We start from the raw sequence: 23,660 nt of genomic DNA, 5'->3' as shown, positions 1-23,660 counted from the left end.
CAGTAAGAGCCATTGTAGAGTCATAGTGGGTCTGTTTTGAGCTTGATTAATGATGCATTCAGAATGAGTCTTTAGCAAAGCTATCAGATCGGCAGAAGCTCTTTATTTCTGTGAATTGGCTTCCGCTTTCAGTTTTCTTTCAGCCACACTGAATGGAAACCAAAAAAAAATACCAATGTCTCGTGGTTTGAAAAGCCTTTTGGCACCGCTTAAGAATGTGTGCTTCGACTTAGAGCAATAATCAAGAAGTCAAGTTAACCGTCTGGCAAAGTCTTTTGATATTACAAAGCAAAAACACAAGAATAGGTTCAGATTTTTTAAAAACAATACTCACATACTCTCCATTCTGAATGTGAAGCAAGCAACAAACTGTGACAGAAAAGTCAGTGTTGAAGATCCTGAACCTGCCTTTTCTCTCTATTGGCCAGCAGGGGCGCTGTTTGCACAAGAATTGTCTAATTTTACAGAAGTCCGTTCATCATAAATGTGAAAACGATCATGGATATGGCCGTGGTTAGTATTAGGGTTGCCAGAAACTGACCATGATCAAAATCGATTATTCGGCAGCCCTGGCGAATAATAATCGATTATTCGACCGACCGACCATCGAATAATCACTGGCATCCCTAGTTAGTATTCATAACTTGTGGTAGGTTGAATGCGTGCAGGTAGGCAGGCAAAAAAGCAACACTTTCTGTGAATCAGAGAAGGTAATTGTTAAGTGGGTTGACCAGCGATCATTTTGCCCATCTACTTGAAACAAGTTTAGTGAAACAAAACGGAAAAGTTGTGAGCAGTAGAAATCCAAAACAAAGGGCTAAAAGTTTCTAAAATGAGACGTGATGGAAAATGCAGAGCTGTGTGATTCTTTTTGGGGATTTGCAACTACAAGTTAAATGTAAACATTAGGTGATACAGTTCAAATAAAACAAGGAAACTATCTCTTCTTAGCCTGCAGAGAGGAGGACTGATTTCAACACCCGCAACCACTCTGAATGTTTTCACCCTTTGAACTGTCGTTGTCAGTCGTTATCCATGACATTATAATGCAGCAGATGAGGCAAATTGCAGCTACTTTGAAATTGAAAATGGCCACAGTTGTTGGTCACAAACATTGTTAACATTTTTGAAAGGTTTTAGATCGAGGCAACAAAGCCACCAATGGGTCTAAGTCTAAAGTGTTAATATATCAATATGTGAATACACAGGTTGAGTTTTGATTTAACACACGTTCCAAAAATCAGTATCCTGATATACAAGATGCCTCAGACAGTATTTTGTGTGTGTGTGTGTGTGTGTGTGTGTGTGTGTGTGTGTGTATGTGTGTGTGTGTGTGTGTGTGTATGTGTGTGTGTGTGAACGAGAGAGAAAAACATTGCTGAGACCTCATGGGTTCTTTGATAAATGGATGTTTTGACAGTTTCTAACTCTCTTGCACTCTCACACTTTCACACATACAGAACACACATGAGGTCATTTGTTTGTATGCCTTCCTGACAGCTTACAGTGGTATGAATGTGCCACGCTAGCAGCATCAGTTTCTCGGATGCCCTCTTCTCCGGGCAGCAGCGCTTTGATGGTCTTAGGTCGAGGAAATGCAGCTGCAGTGGAAAGATTTATGTTGCCTGATGATTATGTCACGAAAAAAGCTGTTATCTTTGGGTGCTGAGAGTGACTCGTGTATGCACCGTCACACTTTGCTTGATCCAAAAAGCTCGCTTGGAGTCTGCAGTATGCCAAATCTATTCTTCCATAACAAATACATTAAACTTGGCTCTGCTGCTATCCCGAAGGTTCACTAATGTTATTTTCAAATTGAAATGTTGTTCAGGAGGGGACACACATGTCATTTTGAGTGAGCGAGTAAGGCAAAGGTAAGGAGAGCGAGAAGGGGAAATAGATATAAAGGTTGCCCACAGGGAATGAAAGGGGAAAACGAGTCAGATCCACGCTGGCGGAAGATGGAGTAAAATAGTTAACATAAAGTTAGCTTATTGAAGACATTTAGAGGGATATTGGCTGGGGGACAGACATTTCCTCTCTGCAGCTCCAAATACTGTTTCTTTTCTATTGTACTTCTTCACAAATGAATTCTCTTCACATCAAGATGACTGTATGTTGTCTCTAAACCTGCACGGATCTACGTACATATTTATTCAACCCAGTCTCACGGCATTTCGTGTTATAGTCACAAAATTAAAATTCGTGTCACACAGAACGATTTTAAAAGCAATGTATTTCTATTGGTAGTGTGAGGGAATATTTCTGTCTTTACTCCTAGACATTTAACCATATTCTGTGTGTTGACATTTACGACCATCCCTGCTTCTAATCTCCCGTAAGTAATGTGTTAATGCAGTCGTATGTTGATACTAGGTTTTATGGCCTGACCTGGTGGGCGCAGGGGGGTTTTACGACTGTGAGAACGCTGGCTTTCTAAGCTCCACAGATGTGAGAGACATCTCCTGTGTCTGCAGGTGTTTACGCCCATCCCCAATATGTGGATTTGACTCTCTGTAAACTAGTTAAAAGGTCTACCAAGATGTCAGATTTGACATGGCAACCCACCCGTGCAGTCAGAACCTTTGACTGTGTGACTTGTGATGTGAATTTCTCCGGCCGATGCTTGTATTAAATATCAGTGTTTGACATCAGAACTCCTGCTCGCCCTGTGTCTCCTTCATGAGTCGGTGACTCCCACTGCATTGCTACACAGAAGTTTCCTCCACAGTAATATCTTTCGTGCCAGCATGACGTCTTTTTGTCCGTTCGTGCCTTGGAAGACCAGAAAAACATTTTCTTACTCTTACCCTAAGCCTAACCCTTACCCTCTTATTTTAAATTGTAGAATGTCAGAGTTTTTTTGCCGTCCGCAAGGAAAATAAATGTCTCAGAGCCTCAGAATACTGAAACCTGTATTTTTTTCTATTTTTCCATCTAATTTGTTATTATTCGGCGCAGGCACGAAACATACTACCAACATTGCTTCTAAAATCGTTCTGTGTCAGAATACTGAAATCTGTATTTTTCTTTAAATCTCTTTTTCCTTCTAATTTGTTATTATTTACATTGCTTTTAAAATCGTTCTGTGTGACACGAAATAAAATGGCGAAATCGTGTTGGTGAACACGAATCAATAGATTAATTTTGTGACTAAAACACGAAATGCCGTGAGACTGTGTTGATTGATATCAGTCACATAACAAATATTTGTAACATGCATGGGGTCGTCCATACTGAAGAGTAATCATAGCAGTATGGAACTCTACTGGTGCAGAAGCCATTTGTATGTGTTTGTTTTTATTACTTGTTACTTTTTAACTTACTTACTGCATGGACAGAAAGGGGGGTGAGTCTGTTATTTAAATATTCTGTTTCTATTTTTTTTTCTACCGCAATCTCCTTCCATTTCAACCTCACTTCCACTTGCAATCGCACTTGCACTGCTGGTACTGGATTGGATTGTATTTTTGTTTTTACATTTTATTTCCATCTTTATTTCCATCTTTTTTTTGGACTGATTACAGTCACAAAAACATGTGTTTTAGCATATTTCAGCTCATTGTTTGTTGGTTTTACAGATCAACAGGCTTTACTGTTGGAAAGCATCACACCATTGACACACAAAGTAAGCAACTAGATGGTGAAAAAAGTTAAACAACTAGTCCCAAAGAGACGGATGTTTGTATTGGGGGCTTTCCATAAAAGGCTACCTACTCCCTTTCATTCCGAAAACACTCATATTACAAAATGAAACCCAAGAGAACCATCGTTCTATTTGTTCAGCAGCCTGTTACCCGCTTAAGAAACAAGAGCTAATCTAAAAGGCCATTTCTCAGAAGGTACAAACCAACAGGAACTTTATTACGCAAAAGGGATGGCAAATGCATGACCTGCCAATCTCTGCGTCTGATTGGCTAGTACTACAAAGCAACAAGTACTAGCCAATCAGAGGCAGAGGAGGGCGGGTCATGCCTATATTGCATAATGAAGCAATGTGCTTCAGATTGGAGTGTATTTTCAGAGAAATTGGCCTTAAGTCAACTTGCTGAAAATATTTAATAGAAGCATTGTGAACTACTGAACAACCCAGAACTCAGAGGGAAAGAAAACTTGGTGAAAAAATCATCGAGGTGTGAACCTTTAGTCTGAGAAAGACGGAGGGATGGAAGGAAAATATGGAGAGGGAGCGAAGGAAGGGGATTTATTTTAAAGTGTGTGTGTGTGTGTGTGTGTGTGTGTGTGTGTGTGTGTGTGTGTGTGTGTGTATGTGTGTGTGTGTGTGAGGTCTTTATTAGCACCCTGACCTCTCCCTTCACGCGAGTCTCGTTTAGATGACATCATGACAGATCACGTCTTCCACTCAAGGGGCTTCTTTCCATCCAATTTATTCAAGCAATGGTTAGGACGTCCGTGGGCTGTCCCAGGAGCATCTTTCTCTGTTTTTCACTCTCTCTTACACACACTCACACACTCACTCACTCACACACTCACGAACAGGGACACACTCACTGTATCTCACTTTCTCTCGGAGCTTGTCAAATAGAGCAGGACGACTTCATTATCCTCCAGTCCGATCTATGTTGGCCATGACAGGTTCATCCACCGGCCACCCCTCGATCGATACAGCTGACAGAACAAGTTCTCTGTGTGTGTGTGTGTGTGTGTGTGTGTGTGTGTGTGTGTGTGTGTGTGTGTGTGTGTGTGTGTGTGTGTGTGTGTGTGTGTGTGTGTGTGTGTGTGTGTGTGTGTGAGGCTGTGTGTCTGTGTGTGTGTGTGTGTGTGTGTGTGTGTGTGTGTGTGTGTGTGTGTGTGTGTGTGTGTGTGTTTGTGTGTGTGTGTGAGAGGGACAGAGGACAAGGAAGTAATAGGGAGCTGAAGAAATAGTTAGTAATGGCAACAGACTGTGGGCTTTTGACACTTCAGCTCATCACTTGCTCATCCACATCATGGCTTCTGCGGCCCACGTTAATCTTCACACACACACACACACACACACACACACACACACACACACACACACACACACACACACACACACACACACACACACACACACACACACACACACACACACACACACACACACACACACACACACACACCTTTTTTAGCATATGACTAGCTGTGCCACCTGACAGTGCCTTCCAATGCTTGTCTGCGTAGATGAGTTTTATTTTATTGCTGGAAAGAGCAGACAGTGAGCTACAGGGTGGCAATATTGTTTTTGGGGATTTCCCCTGTTTCTCTTAAAGTACTTAAATCTTCAAAGAAGCAGATTTCAGTCAAATCAACTGACAATCAGGACCCGAAAAGATTCAAACTCAAGCTATGCTGCAACCGAACCCTGAAATGGGTCAGCATTTTCCCACCTCCGGTTCCCATCGTCCGGACATTGCCAAGTTTTTTTTGTACGTGTTTTTGTGATGCTTGAAATCTGATGTGCTGAGGAGATTTTCAATCTATTAACACCCAACTTGTGATTGTCTGTAGGTTTTATAACAGCGGTTGTTAAATATAGTGACTAAAAGAGAACTTCATTACGTCAATCATGAGACTGTCAGTTTTGTTGACGCAGAGTCATGTGACTGTGATGTTTATTTATACAGTGATGCAAATTAGTCGCTTTTCGGCGCCTCCCGCTTTTTTAACGCTGATTTGGGTGACTTGTGTAATTCGTGGAGAACCGAAGAGTTTTCGTTTTTTGGGGGAGGGGGGGGGGGGGGGGAGAAGTGAGAAGTTGTCCGTCCGACTGACGGACGGACAACTTCTCACTTCAAAAAAGAAGAAGAAATCTAGATCGCAAAATAATTAAACAAGCGAGTGACTGTTTTTCCTGGCCAAGGACAGGTTCATTGAACACAACACGAGTGTAACGTGTCTTCACCATAGGTCTTCACGTGGTTATGTCTCGTCTGAAAGGAGTAATGGAGAGCACCGGAACGCCGCTCCAGCTCTTCAAATATTGCAGTACCCATAAGGAGCCGTACACATGGCGCAGTGTTTGCGAGGCTGTGTCTTTAGTTGTAAGTACAGTGGCGATCTGTTGTTATTAGCATCTGGTTAGCTAGCTATGCTAACGAATTTAAAGAGCTTTTCTACAACCAGGTGGAAGAGAGCTCTCTCCTGAGAGGCTCAAATAACCCCAGCTCAGTGAGGTTAAGGAACACCTTGATATGATCATTATAGTTATTAATGAGACATGAGAGACTCAATTATTAACAGGTATAAAATACTATATGACAGTAACAAAAAAAAGTTGTTAAAAATAACAAGAATAGAGTTTTAAAGGGGAGTGATTTGTAAAATATCCCAAAAGAAAAATCTGTCATTGTCAGACGGTATATTACGCTGTTTTTTTTCTGCTTCGAATAGTTCTCTCTTTTTTCACCATAATAATAATAATAATAATAATAACTTTTATTTATATAGCGCTTTTCAATAACCCAAAGTCGCTTACAAAAAAAAATTAAAAGTACAGAAAGGGGGTGAACAGGCAGAAGACAACATATTGGACAAGAAAATTGAACATGAACATTACATGAACAGGCAAAGGACAACACAGGGGGGGAGCAAGCATAGGACAACGAGCAAAAGACAACATAATGGAAAAGAGGAAAGAAAAAGTTGATGAATGTATGAATAAGAGATGCAGCGTGGGGTGAATAAGAGATACAGCGTGGGGTGTGAGTGAAGTCAGTGGGTTGGGGGGTAGGGTAAGTTGAAGGCTTGGGAGAAGAGGTATGTTTTCAGCTGGGTTTTGAAGGTAGACAGTGTGGGAGAGTGGCGGACAGATTGGGGGAGGGAGTTCCAGAGGCGGGGTGCTGATCTGGAGAATGCTCTGTTGCCAAATGTTTTGAGTCTTGATGGTGGTACTGTGAGGGAGAGAGTGGAGGAGGATCGGAGGGCTCGGGGGGGGTTGTAGGGGATGAGGAGGTCAGAGAGGTAGGGGGGGGCTAGGTGGTGAAGGGCTTTATAGGTGAGGAGGAGTGTTTTGAAGATGATGCGTTGTTTGATGGGGAGCCAGTGAAGAGAGCGGAGAACGGGAGTGATGTGTTCACGGGTCCGGGTGTGGGTGAGGAGGCGGGCAGCAGAGTTTTGTACCATTTGGAGTCTATGGAGGGAATGGGAGGAGATGCCAGTGAGGAGGGCGTTGCAATAGTCAAGGCGGGAGGTGATGAAGGCATGGATGAGGGATTCAGCAGCACGGGGGGGGAGGTAGTGTTTGATTTTGGCAATGCGGCGGAGGTGGAAGTAGGAGATCTTGATGATGGAGCTGACATGGGGGTCAAAGGAGAGGGTGGGGTCCAGGATAACGCCAAGATTGCGTGCCAGGGGGGAGGGGGTGATGGTCGAATTCTCAATGGTGAGTGAAATGGGTCCTGTTTTATTGAGGGTTGATCTGGTGCCTATGATGAGTAGCTCTGTTTTATCACTGTTGAGTTTAAGGAAATTGTGAGTCAGCCATGTTTTTATTGAAGAGATGCAGGTTTCGATATGGGTGAGGGGAGGGTTGTGAGGGGATTTGGTGGTGATGTAGATCTGGGTGTCATCGGCGTAACAGTGGAAATCAAGGTTGAGGTTGCGAATAATGTGACCAAGGGGGAAAAGATAGCAGATGAAGAGGAGGGGGCCGAGGACTGAGCCCTGGGGGACCCCCTGTGTGACTGGGGAGAGGGCGGATGTGTGGCCAGAGAGGGAGATGAATTGTTGCCTGTCGGTGAGGTAGGAGGTGAGCCAGTCGAGAGCGGAGCCCTCAACACCCTGTTGGCGCAGCCTTTGTAGGAGGATTGAGTGATTCACAGTGTCAAAGGCTGCGCTGAGGTCTAGTAGTAGCAGGATGTTGAGGGCACCGGAGTCTGCAGAGGAGAGGAGATCGTTGATTACTTTGACCAGGGCTGTTTCAGTGCTGTGGAGTGGGCGAAAACCAGACTGGAGGGGTTCATAGAGGTTGTTGGACTGGAGGTGGGTGTGGAGCTGGGTGGCGACAATACGCTCCAGTGTTTTGGAGAGGAATGGCAGGTTGGAGATGGGGCGGTAGTTGGAGAGGTTGGCTGGGTCAAGGGTGGGCTTTTTGAGGATGGGGGTGATGGAGGCAAGTTTGTAGATGGAGGGAACAAGACCAAGGGATAGAGATTGGTTGAAGAGGGTGGTGAGGTGGGGGATGAGGACAGGGAGGCAGGCCTTAGTTAGGGTCGTAGGGAGGGGGTCAAGAAAGCAGGTGGTTGTTTTGGATGAGGTGATGATGGCTAGGATGTGGGAGGAGTCAACAGGAGAGAAGGCAGTGAGGGGAGGGAAGGGCGGGTGGACTGGGAGAGGAGGGGGGGCGTGGGGGTTGGAGGAGATAGTGGTCATGGCAGTTAGGGAGCTGTTGATTTGTGAAACTTTGTTGTTGAAGGCGAGGAGGAAGGAGTTGCATAGGTCAGGGGAGGAGGGTGGATTGATGTCAGGTGGCTGGAGCAATTTATTGATGGTGGAAAACAGGATGCGGGGGTTCCGGTTGGTGCTGTCGATGAGGGTGGAGAAGTGGGCAGATTTGGCGGCTTGGAGAGCATCACGGTAGGAGGAGATGTGAACTTTATAGGCTTCGGCGTGGACGGTGAGGTGGGTTCGTTTGAACAATCTTTCAAGTTGACGGCCGGTCTGTTTCATGGTACGGAGTTCCGGGGTGTACCAGGGGGCGGGGTTGGTGAATGAAACAGAGGAGGTTTTCCAGGGGGCCAGAGAGTCGAGGGAGTCAGAGAGAATTGAGTTGAGTGTGGTGGCATAGTCGTCAGGGGAAGAGGGGGCAGAGTCGGGCGGGAAGGCAGAGGATATGAGCTGGGAGAGCGTGAGGGGGTTGACTGCCTTGATGTTGCGGTAGGAGATGGTGCGTTTTTTGGGGTTGTGGGGGGAGGGTAGAGGGGCGGAGAAGAGGATGCAGAGATGATCAGAGAGTGGGAAGGGGAGGGGCTGGGGGTTAGATAATGGTAGAAAGGAGGAGCAGACTAAGTCCAGAATGTGGCCTTTGGTATGGGTGGGGAAGTCAATGTGTTGGGTGAGGTGGAAGCAGTCAAGGAGGGAGAGGAAGTCAGATGTCAGGGGGGCATTGGGCTGATCCATGTGGATGTTGAAGTCGCCGGTAAGTAGGAGGTGGGAAGATAGAGAGGATGCAATGGTGAGTAGTTCAGACAGTTCAGAGAGGAAAGAGGGGTGTGGCTTCGGGGGACGGTAGATTAGAACAGTAGTGATAGAGTTGGGGAGGGAGAAAGCAAGGTGTTCAAAGGATGAGATAGGTGGGAGGTTGAGGTTCAGTTCAGTGATGTGTAGGGATTGTTTGTGGAGAACAGCGAGACCACCCCCGCGCCCGGAGAGGCGGGGTCTGGCAGTGAAACTGTAGTTGGAGGGAGTGGCTTGGTTGAGAGCGTAGAAGTCCAGGGGCTGTTGCCATGTTTCACAGAGGAGAAGCAGATCAATGTTATTGTCCAGTAGCAGTTCGTGTATAACAGGTGATTTGTTGGAGAGGGAGCGGCAGTTCAGGAGTGCGAGGGAGATGGATGGTGGAGCAGGGGAGGGGGTACAAAGGTTGTTGAGGTTGGCAGTGCGGTGGATGGGGATGGCGGGGGGGTGGGGGATAGTCCAGAGTGAGGGGATGGGTGAACCGTCAGGGAGGTGTCGGTTGCGGGGGAGGCCAGCGCCCCGGTGGATGTAGCGGCGTCGGCGGAGGATCCCAGCGGCGCTAGCTGCGGTGGCAGTAGCAGCAGGGAGACGATGGTTGTTGTTGAGGCTGTGGAGGTCAGCAGCAGTGTAGATGAGAGGGCGAGAGGTTGGTGGTGTAGTAGGCTGAAGCAGCGGGAGAGATAGTCCAAGCAGCAGATGAAAGGTAGCAGCAGATGAGAGTAGCCAAGGTAGTGTATTTGCAATGGTTATTAACTGATTGGCTAGGAGTTGGTAGGCAGTGAGATATGTGAAAGCAGCAGTGGACCAGGTGTTGGAGTGAGTGATGCGTGTGGTGTTGGTTACCCCAGACCGTCCCTGCGGCACCATGTCTGGACCTAGCTACCCAACAGTAGACGAGCTGGTGGGGAGTGGAGGCTCCCCGCAAGAACGCCGGCTGGGCAGCCAGACAGAGTGAGTGTTGTTGTTGTTGATGTACGGCGCACAACAGGTCGGTCCAGGTTGGCACAATCACCCTCACAAAACACACAGCGTACTCACCCGAGTCCAGAGCAGCGATCAACACACCCAGAGCCAGGAAAAACAATCCAGTGGTGTAATCAGGTAGTCCAATTGTGACGGGAGCCAGCTGTTAGCTTCGGTGGCTAACGTAGCATACAGACCGGGTAGTCAAGGTGACGGAGTGGAGCCAGCTGTTAGCTTTGATGGCTAACGTAGCATACAGTCCAGTAGTGAGGGAGCCTATGAATGGAAACGGAGCTGGAGAGATGCACAACGGAGTGAAGAGCAGCCTTGGATCGGCGAAAACCAGCATAGAGACCCGTAGACAAAACAAACAAACATCCAGGAACAGTCCGGGGGTAGAAGCGGCAGTCAACAGACAAGACGCCAGCGTTGCTCTAGCACCGGAGGGACAGACGTGACGTGACAAGATCGTAGGAAATGACTTCACGTCACCACCGCTGATACCTGTGTTTGCATCACTGTTTATAGCTTTTTATTTGGTTATTCCCCAAAACTAGTCACTAGAGTATTACGTTTGCCTTTATTTGCTTACACAATATTGTAGGGGTTTACCAAAAGGGTAGCCTTGAGACCCACAACTACCTTAATCTGGCCCTGGTCACGTCTCTATCATGCCCCATTTTTCGCTTGACACTTTTCATGATGAATGAGAAGGTCCAGATGTTTTCTCTGAGTTGGAGTATTTTGAAAGTAAGTTGAAGAACACTCACCATCAGAAAGTGTTTTTCTCTTAACTCTTCAAAAGAAAATAAATTGTTAGTTAATTAGAACGTCTTAAAGGGGACAGGATGCAAATTAAAGTGTAGTTAAAGAGAGATATAACAAGTGGAAACACAACTTTGAAACACTGATTAAACCCTGAGGTAGAGAGACGTGCATTCAGAACTTATCTTTCATAACTTTGAAGTTCATTTCACTTTGTTATTTGATAGACAGTAGGCTGACAAAACACTTTCATTCTGCTAAACAAACAGCTTCTCTGATCTTCTGGCAACTCAGAGGGCAAACTATCTGTTTAAGTGGAAAAGAGATTGAGATTAAAGAGAGGAAGGGAGCGCGGAGAATCAGAGACATCGAGGAAAGTGGATCAGACGTGCATTAATTGACTCAAAGAATCCGAGAAGACTGACCTCTGACCCCAGAACATCCCGATCACAAACACAATTAGCAAGACATGAGAGGAAACCTTTACGGTGTGGTTGTTTTATGTAGAGAAGATAACAATAATATCAGTCGTATTATCACCAGGGGCATTCTGGGGGAGTTGGCGATGAGTCACCAGTTAAAATTGATGACGATGATACACTTTTTAAACTAGTATTTCATAGATTGATGACTGTGAACAACTTATTAAATTAACTTTTTTTAAGTTGAGTTATTAATTGTGAATTCTCAAATCAGCTCATATTTACCCAAATTACATATCAAGGTGTTGTCTATTTGCCAGCTCAAAGAGTCTTACTGTGAGCCTAGGACATTTTCATGATCAAAAATGGCAGGAAGCGCAATGTTTGAACTAGGGGTGCACCGAATGGGAAATTCTTGGCCGAAACCGATACCGAAAATAGGAAACAGTTGGCCGAAAACCGAATGCCGAAAGGCCGAAAATGATTAATAGAAATATATATATATATATAATGTATACATTTTTTACCAATGTTGTTCAGCTGCCTGATTATGGAAAAATACATGATTATGGCAAAACTTAACTTAAATAATAATCACTAGTATGGGTCCATAAAACATTTATTCAGCACTTTTGAATGCATACAGTACATTCATTCCAAGTCAAGTGCATTTTCTTTTCTCTGTAGGATAACTACACCAAAGTGCATTCAGAACAAAGCCAAGGTGCTTTCAAACTGCATAAACATCTAGGCCAGTAGGCCTACACCAAAATAGTGTAATTAAAGACTGTAACAGCCAGGCCTTCAACAACAACAGATGCACCTATAAGTGCATGCATACAAATGTGCAAACTGGATAAATCCACATGAATGTAACTATTTACAAATGAAATTACAATTGAATTTCAAGAATCTGTAAATAAGGCTGTCTGTCCTCATAAGCAAAGTAGTACACATTGTATAAAGATACATAAAGTGAAAACTGGATACAAAATCCACAATCAATTACAAATTAAATTACAATTGAAAGAATCCCTAAATAAGGTGGTCTGTCCTCATGAGCAATGTAAACAACATTGTTTCATTTAGATACCGAAAGTACAATATATTGAACACTGTGCTGCTGTCATTTCCCCCTAATGATAACCTGAGATGGTGAATTATAACTCACAATGAAAATTGTTCAGGAAAGTGGGTATAGAGTAGACATGTAGAACTAGATAAGCTTATGATAAGCCAGCCTTGTCTACTTATTAAGGAAAAGTGGGAGGTTCTTTTTAATGAACAGTAGCTTCTCTGCTTCATCAGCCATAAGTCTGTTCCTCTTCTCATCAAGCACATGAGAGGCAGCACTGAACAGTCTCTCGCTGTCAGTGCTTGTGATTTGATCTTACTCCGCATATTTGTCCGGGTGTTTTGATTTCAAGTGGTGGAGCTATCCCGAAGTGGTGAAAGTCTTTGCAGTTACACCCCCTCGAGAAATGTCAGCTGAACACGTTTTACAAATCGCAATCCGCGCCTCTTTCTCTGATATCTTTAAATATCTCCAAGCGGCAGACATGTTGGCTGTGAGCCAGCCGCGAGCATGGTCGCGCGCCGTCCTTGTCGCCGCGTTTTGATTACGTCATCACAACAACACGTTAGCTTACCAACGTAACCCTGTTCTCTGACATTCGGTGATATTTTTTCGGTGCTAGAACCCTTTTGGCCGAAAGCCGAAAGGGCCTTTTTAACCATTTTCGGCCGATAATTTTCGGCGGCCGAATATTCGGTGCATCCCTAGTTTGAACTACCGGTGGTCTTATTTTTATACATTTTGGGTCGGGTTGAGAGTTTCAGGGGACTCAAAACCGCCTTTTTGATCCTAAAATGTCAAAAAACGATTCAACATCCTCGATATATCTCAAAAACCACACCAACATTTAATCTATTTTCTGCATTATGCTAATTAATGTAACTTATTGTAATTGTGAAAATTGCCCTATATGCAAGTTAGCATCCGGCAGTTTCTGTATGTTAGGGACCGTATTATACATTTCTAACATAAAACTTTGGGGTACTCAAAATTGTTTCTGTGTTCACAATGCTGGCTATTTAGTTCTGGAAACGTTTTGGATTCTTTATGGGCTGTCTCTTTGCTGCTATTAACAACACCACTTGTAATTAAGCACTTCTCTCACACACCTTCAGCCAGTCCTTGAGCTCCTGCTGACCTCCTGCTGACCTCCTGCTGACAGTCCGTTTATTCTCCCGTGAGACAGAGCAGCTGCTAGCCTAAGGTGCTAACACACCTCTGCAGCTGCTCTGTGGACAAACCTCTCTTAATAAGCACCAGGTGAAGGCATGATGTGCTGCAGGCGCTGGATCACCGGAGGGCTCGATGTGGCGTCTGTAGGTACAGCAGAGGATTTGTGTGTGTGCTGGGAGGTTAGTAGAGGAAGATATAGCTTCTTGAAGCCGAGGAAAACTGCCCAGGTGTCTGAATAAGAGATTTGAGGCAGACAGACTTTGACAGGGTTTGACAGACAGCTCTATTCTGCTCTTGGCTTTAACAGACACAGCAGGGATGATCTGCTTGTACTGAAATCATCTCAAATAGGCCTTGAGTGTGAAGACATCTTCCTTCCTCGTAGGTACTTTGAGGATTATTCTTGTGGGCTGTTGCACCAAGTACAGTATGTGTAGATTCCTACATAGCGTTTGTTGTTTATAGAGTGCTGAAGTGATGAAGTCTTTTTGTAGACTGAGCCGGAAGTTAGCATCGCAAAGGCTCCCTCAACAAAAGCAATAGGAGTTTTTGATACTTAACGCATTTCTTTCAGCAGGATTCACTCCACATGTTCAAACCACTTTGTGACTTAAACTCAATTGCCGGAAGTAAAAAGCTAACGTTATGCATAAACTAAGTATTGGTCCACACACTCCGCTAAGCTTAATGCGTTACTCAACTTGTTACACAACATTTTTACAGGTTCTCAATCACAGTCTATTGAGCCATTATCAGACACTGGTGTTTTCTTGTTTGTTCTAAACACTGCCCCGGTAAACACACACTACAGTACACTTTTTATACATTGTATTTAAATGCAAAAAAACATATTAGTTGGGATGTTCAAATTTTTTTGAGTTGCACACACACTCACACACACTCACACACACTCACACACATACGCTGTCCTGTAAAACCAACGTCTCAGAAAAGATGGCGATCACACCATCTTCCCCACTGATCCCAGACCAGTGCAATTAACACTCCTATTCCAGAAAGGTTATCGCTGTCAAAGAGTCCAAAGCCACACACACACACACACACACACACACACACACACACACACACACACACACACACACACACACACACACACACACACACACACACACACACACACACACACACACACACACACACACACACACACACACACACACAAGCAAAGTTATTAAGTCTGTTCTGGTTGTGTGGCTGATAATGCGCGAGGCAGAAAGGTGTTGGGCAGAGCCTGATATTTCACTGAGTTAATATGCAGACCTGTTACTTCACATAGAGCTCAGCATTAAGCCTGGAAATGCCACCAGTGAACACACACACACACACACACACACACACACACACACACATACAGCCATCACACCCTGCCGACTCTCTCTATCTTTGTCTTTCTCTTTCTGTCTATGAGTTCTAAAGAAATCTCAATCAGACGTACTAATCTGAAATTAGATCTTTCAAAGTAGACACGAGACTTCGGCTTTGTCTTCCTTTTGACGTCGCTTGTCCTAAAGCGTGTGTTGTCTTACCGTTCTGCATGCTTTAATGCTTTTAAGGCCCACTTCAAGTTTTTACCGGAGCCTTCAACTGTATAAAACTGTGTTAATTAAAGGTGGGGTAGGTAAGTTTGAGAAACCGGCTCGAGATACACTTTTTGTTATATTCCATGGAATGCTCTTAACATCCCGATAGCAATGAATATATTAAATGCTTTGACAACAAATCCATACAAAAATGTCATCTGTGGAAGCCGTGGCGCTGTAAAAAGCACGACCAATCATCTGAGCCGGCCCGGCTAAAATAACTGGATGGCCTACCTGCCTGTCAGCCTTCCATCTGTGCACAAACTTATCTCGTGCCCTCATTGGTCATGTGCACGTTCGTGTGTGTTGGAGGAGGGGCTCTGTAAGGAAGTGGCAGATTTTTTGCGGTGGTGTATTTTCAAATTCTAGCGCCCTCGAGCTGGTTTCTCCAAAATTACCTACCCCACCTTTAATGGATGGAGTTCGCTCTGATGTGCAAACTCACTTCTGTTATGACTTAATCCACAGCACTGTTGGCTAAAGTTAAGCAAAAATAGTACGTTCTCGATTCAAAAATCACCTCTTTTGTGCTTCTATAGTCAATGATGACAGCTTTGAAACCATTAGCACACTATTTCTCCAACCTCCGCAAAATGACCATATTTAGTTGTTTCAAGGATTATTAAACACAGTTTCAATCCCACTAGAGCCCACTGTATTTCATTTTTTATTTCAAAAGTTACTTCACATTTTTCATTCTTGTAGGATGCATAAACACCATCCTATATTATTATTACATTTCCAAACCTACAGTATATTGCTGCAGGCTGCGATACACCTCGTGTGAGTCTTTTTAATATAAAAGCTAAGAACCAATTAGCCAGTTTCATACACTCATGCACCACCAAGTGCTCTATATTAAAAATTCAAAGACTCTCATAAGAAGATCTTCTTCATGGTGCCATGTTTAGATGATGATAGATGATGTGTGAGTGTGAGTCTTCTCTGTGGTCTAAATGCCTTGGGCAAATCTTGATATTAATGTAATGTGTAGGACCTATGTATATAGGTACGTTCACACAGGACGTGAAACTTATTTTGCCGTGATTTAATGTTATTCACATACAAAAAGTGATGCCTAAATCAAATCATACCGATACTGATTAGTTAAAAACAATGTTTTGGCGAATGTGCAATCAAAAAACATTTAAAATGTATTCTGAATGGACATTGGATCAATCAGGCTAGGCTAAGCTACCGTTGCTGCTCTGTCTCTACTCAAAATAACGTCATATTAGGTACATGACTTCATGTGCCATGCCATTGACCATCAACTGGCGGCACGACGGGGGTGACTGTGGCGTTGGCGGAGTGGGTAGTGCGTTCGCCCCCCACTCATGTCACCTCGAGTTACACGGGATAGAGTCCCCACGCTCGTCAAAATAAGTCGATGTGTCCTTGATCAAGACACTAAATTCCCAAAGGTGCTGTAGGCTATAGGTGATATATGATATATATAAAGATGATGATTACTTTTATAAATTATTATTACATTTTTATTATTTAGAAAAATATGAGGAGAAGTATCCGTGTTTAATCCGTGTATGGTTCGTTCCAGAGTTCCCGTTAGAATATTTTTTCGCCAGTCAACATGTCCGTTAAAGTTTAAATCTTCCGGACTAAATGAGAAAAGTGCCGGTCAAATGTCTTCTTTGTTATTTATTGTGCTTTAAAAAAAAATTGATATGATTCGATATCAAACAAACTAATTATAGTAGATTAACTATTCAAAAGTGAACAGAGCCTAATTTACAATAACACGGGAATAATAAACGGAGCGCTCTCTCCCTCTCCTGACAGCCCGTCTTTATCATGCAGCTCGCGGACCAGTAATGAGTGACCCGACAGTAAAACTAAACATATCTATAACTAGTTACGGTAGTTTGAGAGGTAATTAAAATAGCTACGTGTGATATTCTAACCTGAAGTGTGTGTTTTGTTCCGCTCACCGCTGCATGTGATCATGCTGAGCTGCGTGTCGACTCGTCAGCAGCAGCTGATCTCTCTCTCCCGTCAGATTAGACTTTACTCGCGTTTGTGTCCATATCGATCAGATCCAGCTAGTTCCAGCTAATGATATGACTACCTGCTTATTAAAAGACACCTAAACAATAAGTGTCGCTATGCAACTGGGTGAGGCCACAAAGTATAGCGCAGCATTATGCATTTGTTTACATGCCCACCGGAACCCCGAGGCATTACCAACAGATCAACGCACAATCAACCCATACAGCACATCTCTTTTTCCACATTAAGTGTTAGACATTAGAATTGACTCTTTTTTCTGTCACATAAGTGGCGCAAGTTGCGCAACTGATGTGGTATTGCGCTAAACGGAAATTATTTTGAACGGACACTTTGACCGGAGAGATTTAGATTTGCCGGTCTTCAGCATATTTTACCGGTCGTAGTCCGGTAATTACCGGCTAACGGGAAATCTGGTTCGTTCTTTGGTTTTTCCGTTTCAAAACCGAATAGGAAAGATTACAAACCGGTGTTGTTTTTTGTTTTTTCTGTTTTAAAACCAAAACTGAAAAAATAAAAATAAAAAACGGAAAACCAAAAAAACGACGTATTCTATTTTTAAACCAAAACGGATTAACAAGAAAGTTACCGGTTCGCCAAGGAGGAAGTGGAGCACATAGGAGACAACCGTTTCATTGCAGACTGTTATGTTTATGTGAGGAAAAATTATATATATATATACAAATCTCTGGCCACCGAAAGTGTCTCTTGGATTAATTTTGGTGACCCCTGCCAGACAGTCCGTGGTTTAAACACATGATCTAGTTTCTGTACGGATATGAGGAACTATGAGATCTGTGTGCCGTTGCCAACAGCTAACAGTTGATGTTTTGTTTTCTGATTCAACGTCAGTAAATATCTGACGCCAGGCGGAGATTCTCACCGCTGATTGGCTTTCGCAAAACAGAACACCCCATTAAACACAACAACATCAAATAAGCATCTTCTCAACCAATCTTTATTTGTTAATCAGTCTTTTTTTTTCAGCCTTTCATCTGATTGTGCGTCCGCTCTCTTTCCCATCACACGATATGAATGGAATTGATTTCATGCTCAAGGGCCTCAGGCTCGAACGAGAGTAGAGCCCGAGCTCTATAGAAGCAATCTTTAGAGGCAACTGTATTAACAAAACACTTTCATTCTGCTTAACAACGCCTTCTCTGATCTTCAGGCAACTCAGATGGCAACTTCTTTGTCTGAGTGGAAACACTAAATGGGCTGAATAAAACAAAAGAGAAGGAGATTAAAGAGGGGAAGGCAGCGTGGATCAGACGTGCGTTAATTGGCACAAAGAGTCCGAGAAGGCTGAGCTCTGAGCACTTGACCCAAGAACGGCACGATCAGAAACACAATTATCAAAAAGTGAGAAGAGACTATCACAGGCTGATCAAGGGACTATGTGAAGTCATAATAATACACAGAAAGAAGTCCGGTCAATTTCACGCCAGCTGTGGACAACAATCAGAAAACGCAGCAGAATACTTTTGGAATATTTATTTTGTATTATTTGTGGAGTTTAGGAAACATTGGATTCATGATGGCTATACGGTCCCCAGTGAAGGAAAGAGTTTAAAAGACATTCAGAAATCAGAAGAAGACAGACAGGAAGTAAACACTAACACTGGGCTCTTGCAGTTCTTAAAGACTTACGGTTAAACACTTGATACTTGTGTGTAACTTCTGGGATATATTTGTATTGTGTGTTATGTTAATGCAGTGAGGTAACAGTTTTGTTTTCTGTCTGCCACGTTTGATTTCTCCTGATGAGAGATCCGATGAGTTGACAGGCAGGAAACAGATGTGCAATTTACAGCCAATTAATTCCTAATTTTTATTTCTCACACACACACACACGCACACGCACACGCACGCACACACACACACACACACACACACACACACACACACACACACACTCTCCTGTGTCTGACATATCATCACGCACTCACACTGCAGTGTCAGCGGGTGGCTCTGTGAAGCTGTGTGTCTGTTGTCATCACTCTCTTATCGTGCTCTCACAAGGTACAAATGCCCTGCAGAATCTCTCTGACTTTCTTCTTCTTCTTCTTCTTCTTCTTCTTCTTCTTCTTCTTCTTCTTCTTCTTCTTCTTCTTCTTCTTCTCTGTTAGTCTGTAGAGGAAGAGCAGAACATACTTACATTATTTCCAAGACTAAACACCAACCATTCTCGTCCAGTCCCAAGCTCCTGACAGTGTGCCTTCAGCTGCTGTCATATTTCACACTGGATCAAATTAAGAGCAGGAACAAATTCCCCAAAATAGGGGAAGAAAAAAAAAGGGCTTTAGTGCAACGATGGCAATACGGGAATAATGAGGGGGATAGAGAGGTTATAAACCCCACTAATTAACCGGGGTCTTCATGAGTTCAAGGACAGTTTCAATTTAGCTGATAAAGATGAGAAGGAAGAGGGAAGGGGAGGGAAGGGGTGAGGCGGGTGAGACTTCCTACATCTTAATTATCCCGGTGGTTTTTGGCAGCGGTGCCTTGGGGAGTGTGTCGGGGGGAGAGAGAGGAGTTGGTGGGTTTCCATGCCGATCCCTGTCTTTTGATCCGAGGCAGAGTTTAGCCGGGCGACCCCCAAAGCTTCCCGGGTCGACCCTTTCCCTCTCAATTATTGCACCACTCGCAGCCCAGGAGGATCATGGGAAACACCGGGGTTAAACACACATGCAATTCTTCATTTATACACGCATACAAATTGGCTGCACTGAGACAAAAGTAATCAATGCAGCATGTTGGTGAAGGTTGAGATTTATTGTGTTTTCGATTCAAGAGAATGATGCCAGTTTTGGAACCGATGAATACCCAACGCACTTATCCTTTGGGTTGTTCCCTCTCCTGTATTGTGTTATTTAGATTTCTGTGCATGTAAATGGTCTTCAAAGGCAACAATCCCTGTATTCCCTCCAGAGGTCATTTCTCTCCCAGATGCCCCCCCCCTGCCTGAAACGCCTCCATTGGACTCCTTTGTTTACTTCCAGTACATACTGACATCAATATGTAACAGTTGCACCCCTATTGGCTAGCGCTCCAACACATTGTACGTGATAGGCTAAGGGGCGGGACCAGGTTGCGGTAGACTTTTTCGTTGCGCTAGACTTTTTTGCTGCCCGTCATTTTGACCCGTCGCGGCCTGTACACAACTCTGCCGGGGGGGGGGGGGCTCCGTGTTAGGCATGCCCACTGCACCTCGCGGGAGCGCGCGCAGCGTAAAGCAAGTATATACTACTCACAGACATTTCAATTATCTGTTCGGCAAAGTTAGGTTTGGAAACGATATCCTTTCATTTTGGGAGAGCATGCATAATAACACGGAATAACACCGGAGCCCTGCTGTGGGGAAACTTTGGCGCTGTTCTGAGTTTGTTCTAATCCGTCAAAATGAAGGACGGCCTTCAGATTTTTCCGTCATTGTTAAAAAAAAACCCGTCATAGACGGAAATTATTCGGTTAACGCGACCTCTGGGCGGGACATATCTAAGCGGTTGACCAATCACAACAGAGCCTGCCAGCTAACCAATCAGAGCAGACTGGGCTCTGGTTTCAGACAGAGGGTGAAAAGAGGTGCTGCAGCACAGGCAGTGTGAGAAAAATTGAGCTTTTTGAACATTAAAGCAAGAAGACATGGTTGAAATACTAAATACTGATATGATAAATATCAAATAAAAGGCTTTAACTTAACTTTAACTTAACTTAACTTAACCTGAAACTGAGCATAATAGGTCTTCTTTAATACAATGAATCATCAATATGTCCAATTTCATTCCACACGGATTTGGATTCAAGTCCGACTGAAGACAGATTGACTTATTTAACTGTTTGTGCACAACCTGCTTCAAGTGTATCTCTGTGAAATGAGATGCAAACGGTTATGCTTGTACTGTTTCTGTAGAATAAAAACAAAAACATTGACAAACTTGTGCGATATTTGGAGTTGGCCACGAGAAGATTATTTCTTTAATCTTCTCCTACACTGCAAACTAGGCCTTCGTACCCACTGATGCATCCAAAAACAAATCTTTATTTTGAATGTAATCTTCCTGTGCGTGCCGCTACATGAAATCTGTGCATGTGCTTGGCTTCTCATCAGCGGATAGAGGCATTTGGGAGTTGAGCTTATATCTCCTCACAACACACTCAGACCGCAGTAGTAGATGAAAAGGAGGTGTAACGCACATGAACACATTTAGAAATACTAACACATTTCACTTACTGCTCCTCCTTACTAATTATATTATGTTCTGCGGGCAGCATTCAGTAAACAATATAAATCTAATCGCATACATAAGGGGCATCTCATTAAGGGGGAATGGGTCCCCAAGGAATTCCATTAAGTGAATTCCAACATGCAGGAATGTAGATCACATGACTGCATGGGTTCACCGTCGCTCGCCTGAACAGAATATATCAGCATGTGAAACACAAGGGATAATCCCACTTTAACAATGTTTATTAAAATGTAATCTCTAGGGGAAAACAAAATGGATTCTGGAAAAGTTACATTCACGGGATTATGTAATCAGGGTACAATAAAAATTACTGTAATCCTTTACAGTTACAGTGTGGATACTTCTACTGCCTGAATCTGCTTTATGGTTTCCATTTTCTTTAGTTCATTTGTTCTGTTTGAATTCAGCAGGTGAACCTACATGTTCATAAAATAGTGTGTGTGAGCTTAACTGTGTGTGTTAAACTAAAACGGAGCATTTTCTGTCAACTCAGATTTTATTTCTGCTTTTTTCATTTTCATTTTCTGTCTTTATTTCGAACAGATTAAAAAAAAAAAAAAAAAAAAAAAATTTTTTAAACAGAATACCGTATTGTTAAATACAGTATTTATCCACATTCATGGTAATATTTGTATATTCAACAAAAAAACAAAAAAAAGTCTTCATATTAATAATAATAATAATAATAATAAATCATATGTGTCCGAAATGGAGTAGGAGGCAGCAAATGCTTATTCATTCCCATCCCTTACTTGATCAATGATTGTCCTTTAAATCATTATGCAAGTTATTCCTACATACATTTACATTCATACATATACAATAATTTCTCATCTTCAATCACCTTCGTTCTCATATTTTTCCAAAAAAGTGTTTCTGTACATCCTTTTAAACTGTAGTATGAGCTCATGTGTTTCACTGTTGGTGTATAAGCTACTGCCTGAATATGCTGAATGAAAGGCAGGTTTTCCTTTAAATAAAATCATTTCCGATCCTAAATATCTTGGTTTCTTCTTTTCTAAGTTCACAATGTTCTGTTTGTTTGTTTATTTAGGATCCCCAGTAGCTTTGCCCTTGACACTTGAAACAATAATACAACAACATTCAAGGCATAAGTCCTCCTGACATCATTAACAACATTAACAACATCAATTGTCTTACATAATACAATTAAGTACACAACGTCCTATTGTTTGGTTTTTATTTGCATTTGATATTGAGGTAACCCAAAAGTAACGGGAAGTAATCAGGTAACATTACTTGTATATATTGATACTCAGATTAGGTTAGTCATTGCATTTCTTTACAGGTAACTATTCATTGTAATACAATTGTTTTTGTGTCTCCTAACCTTGAGTGTCCTTCACTTCCGTGTTGTTTGTTTACTGCAAATGTATAGAATACCATACACCTGCCACACATGTTTCAGATGAAGTCAAAGCTAATCATCTTCAGCATGAAAGACGGTCATGTGGGAAATATAGACGGCAGCTAGCGAGTGATCTGCAGCACGTGAATCTGAAAAAGATGTTTGAACAGGTGGTTGACCAAAAGATGTTTTCCTTCTCCTCACAGTGGGATGCCATTAACGAGATGGACGAGTACTTCACTCCCATCCACACATACCAGGTGTGTAACCCTCTCACTGCTTTTTACAGTTAATTATAACAAGAACTCCAGTGGAAAATATCACTTTGATTTATGACATAAACTGAAAACTTAAGTACCAATTATTCTACTATATTCGTTTGATTATATGGTCATTTTTAGAATAGAAATATATATTGTAAAACCGTTTCTGGAGGTGTTAAAACTCACTTAATTACTGTTTAAGGTTGTATTTCATTATTCACACTCTTCAGATCATTCACACAAACTCCAAGGACATTTTTAGCAGACACAAAAAATAAAGTATTTTGCAATTCTTAATTCAATAAACATAACATTAGCTACAATTCTAATTCAAATATCCCAAACATTTATTGAAGCAAAACTACTAACTGTTCAGTTGCTCCGTCTTTTCTTAGTGTAGTAAGTTGACATTTGTATTGCCATCATTCCAGTTACTGGGACAATTTTTGTAACACGTATTGTTTTGCTTGCAGAATCTATAACTTCTTTTTCCCAACGTACAGAGGTTATGACCCAGTGTCATCGTTGGTAGCTTCGAACCTGACAGCATCTACATTGTTAATGTAAAGCCACCAAAACAAAATGGCAGGGCATA

At 42.8% G+C, this 23,660-nt stretch overlaps 1 protein-coding gene across 5 annotated transcripts in view; it reads left to right on the top strand.

Moving 5' to 3' along the window:
• Positions 1 to 23,660, top strand: part of epha8 (eph receptor A8) — a 126,260-nt gene that overhangs the window by 36,219 nt on the left and 66,381 nt on the right. For all 5 annotated transcript variants that reach the window (XM_079684935.1, XM_079684932.1, XM_079684931.1 and 2 more), the window contains exon 3: positions 23,009 to 23,062. In XM_079684935.1, the coding sequence (XP_079541061.1) occupies positions 23,009 to 23,062 (54 nt within the window). The remainder of the gene's footprint in view (positions 1 to 23,008; positions 23,063 to 23,660) is intronic.

The sequence above is a fragment of the Notothenia rossii genome (genome assembly GCF_949606895.1).
Source record: "Notothenia rossii genome assembly, chromosome: 5".
In the NCBI taxonomy this organism is placed as follows: Eukaryota; Metazoa; Chordata; class Actinopteri; order Perciformes; family Nototheniidae; genus Notothenia; species Notothenia rossii.
The sequence above is the reverse complement of the archived record's forward strand: the minus strand, read 5'-3'. Positions and strand labels throughout refer to the sequence as shown.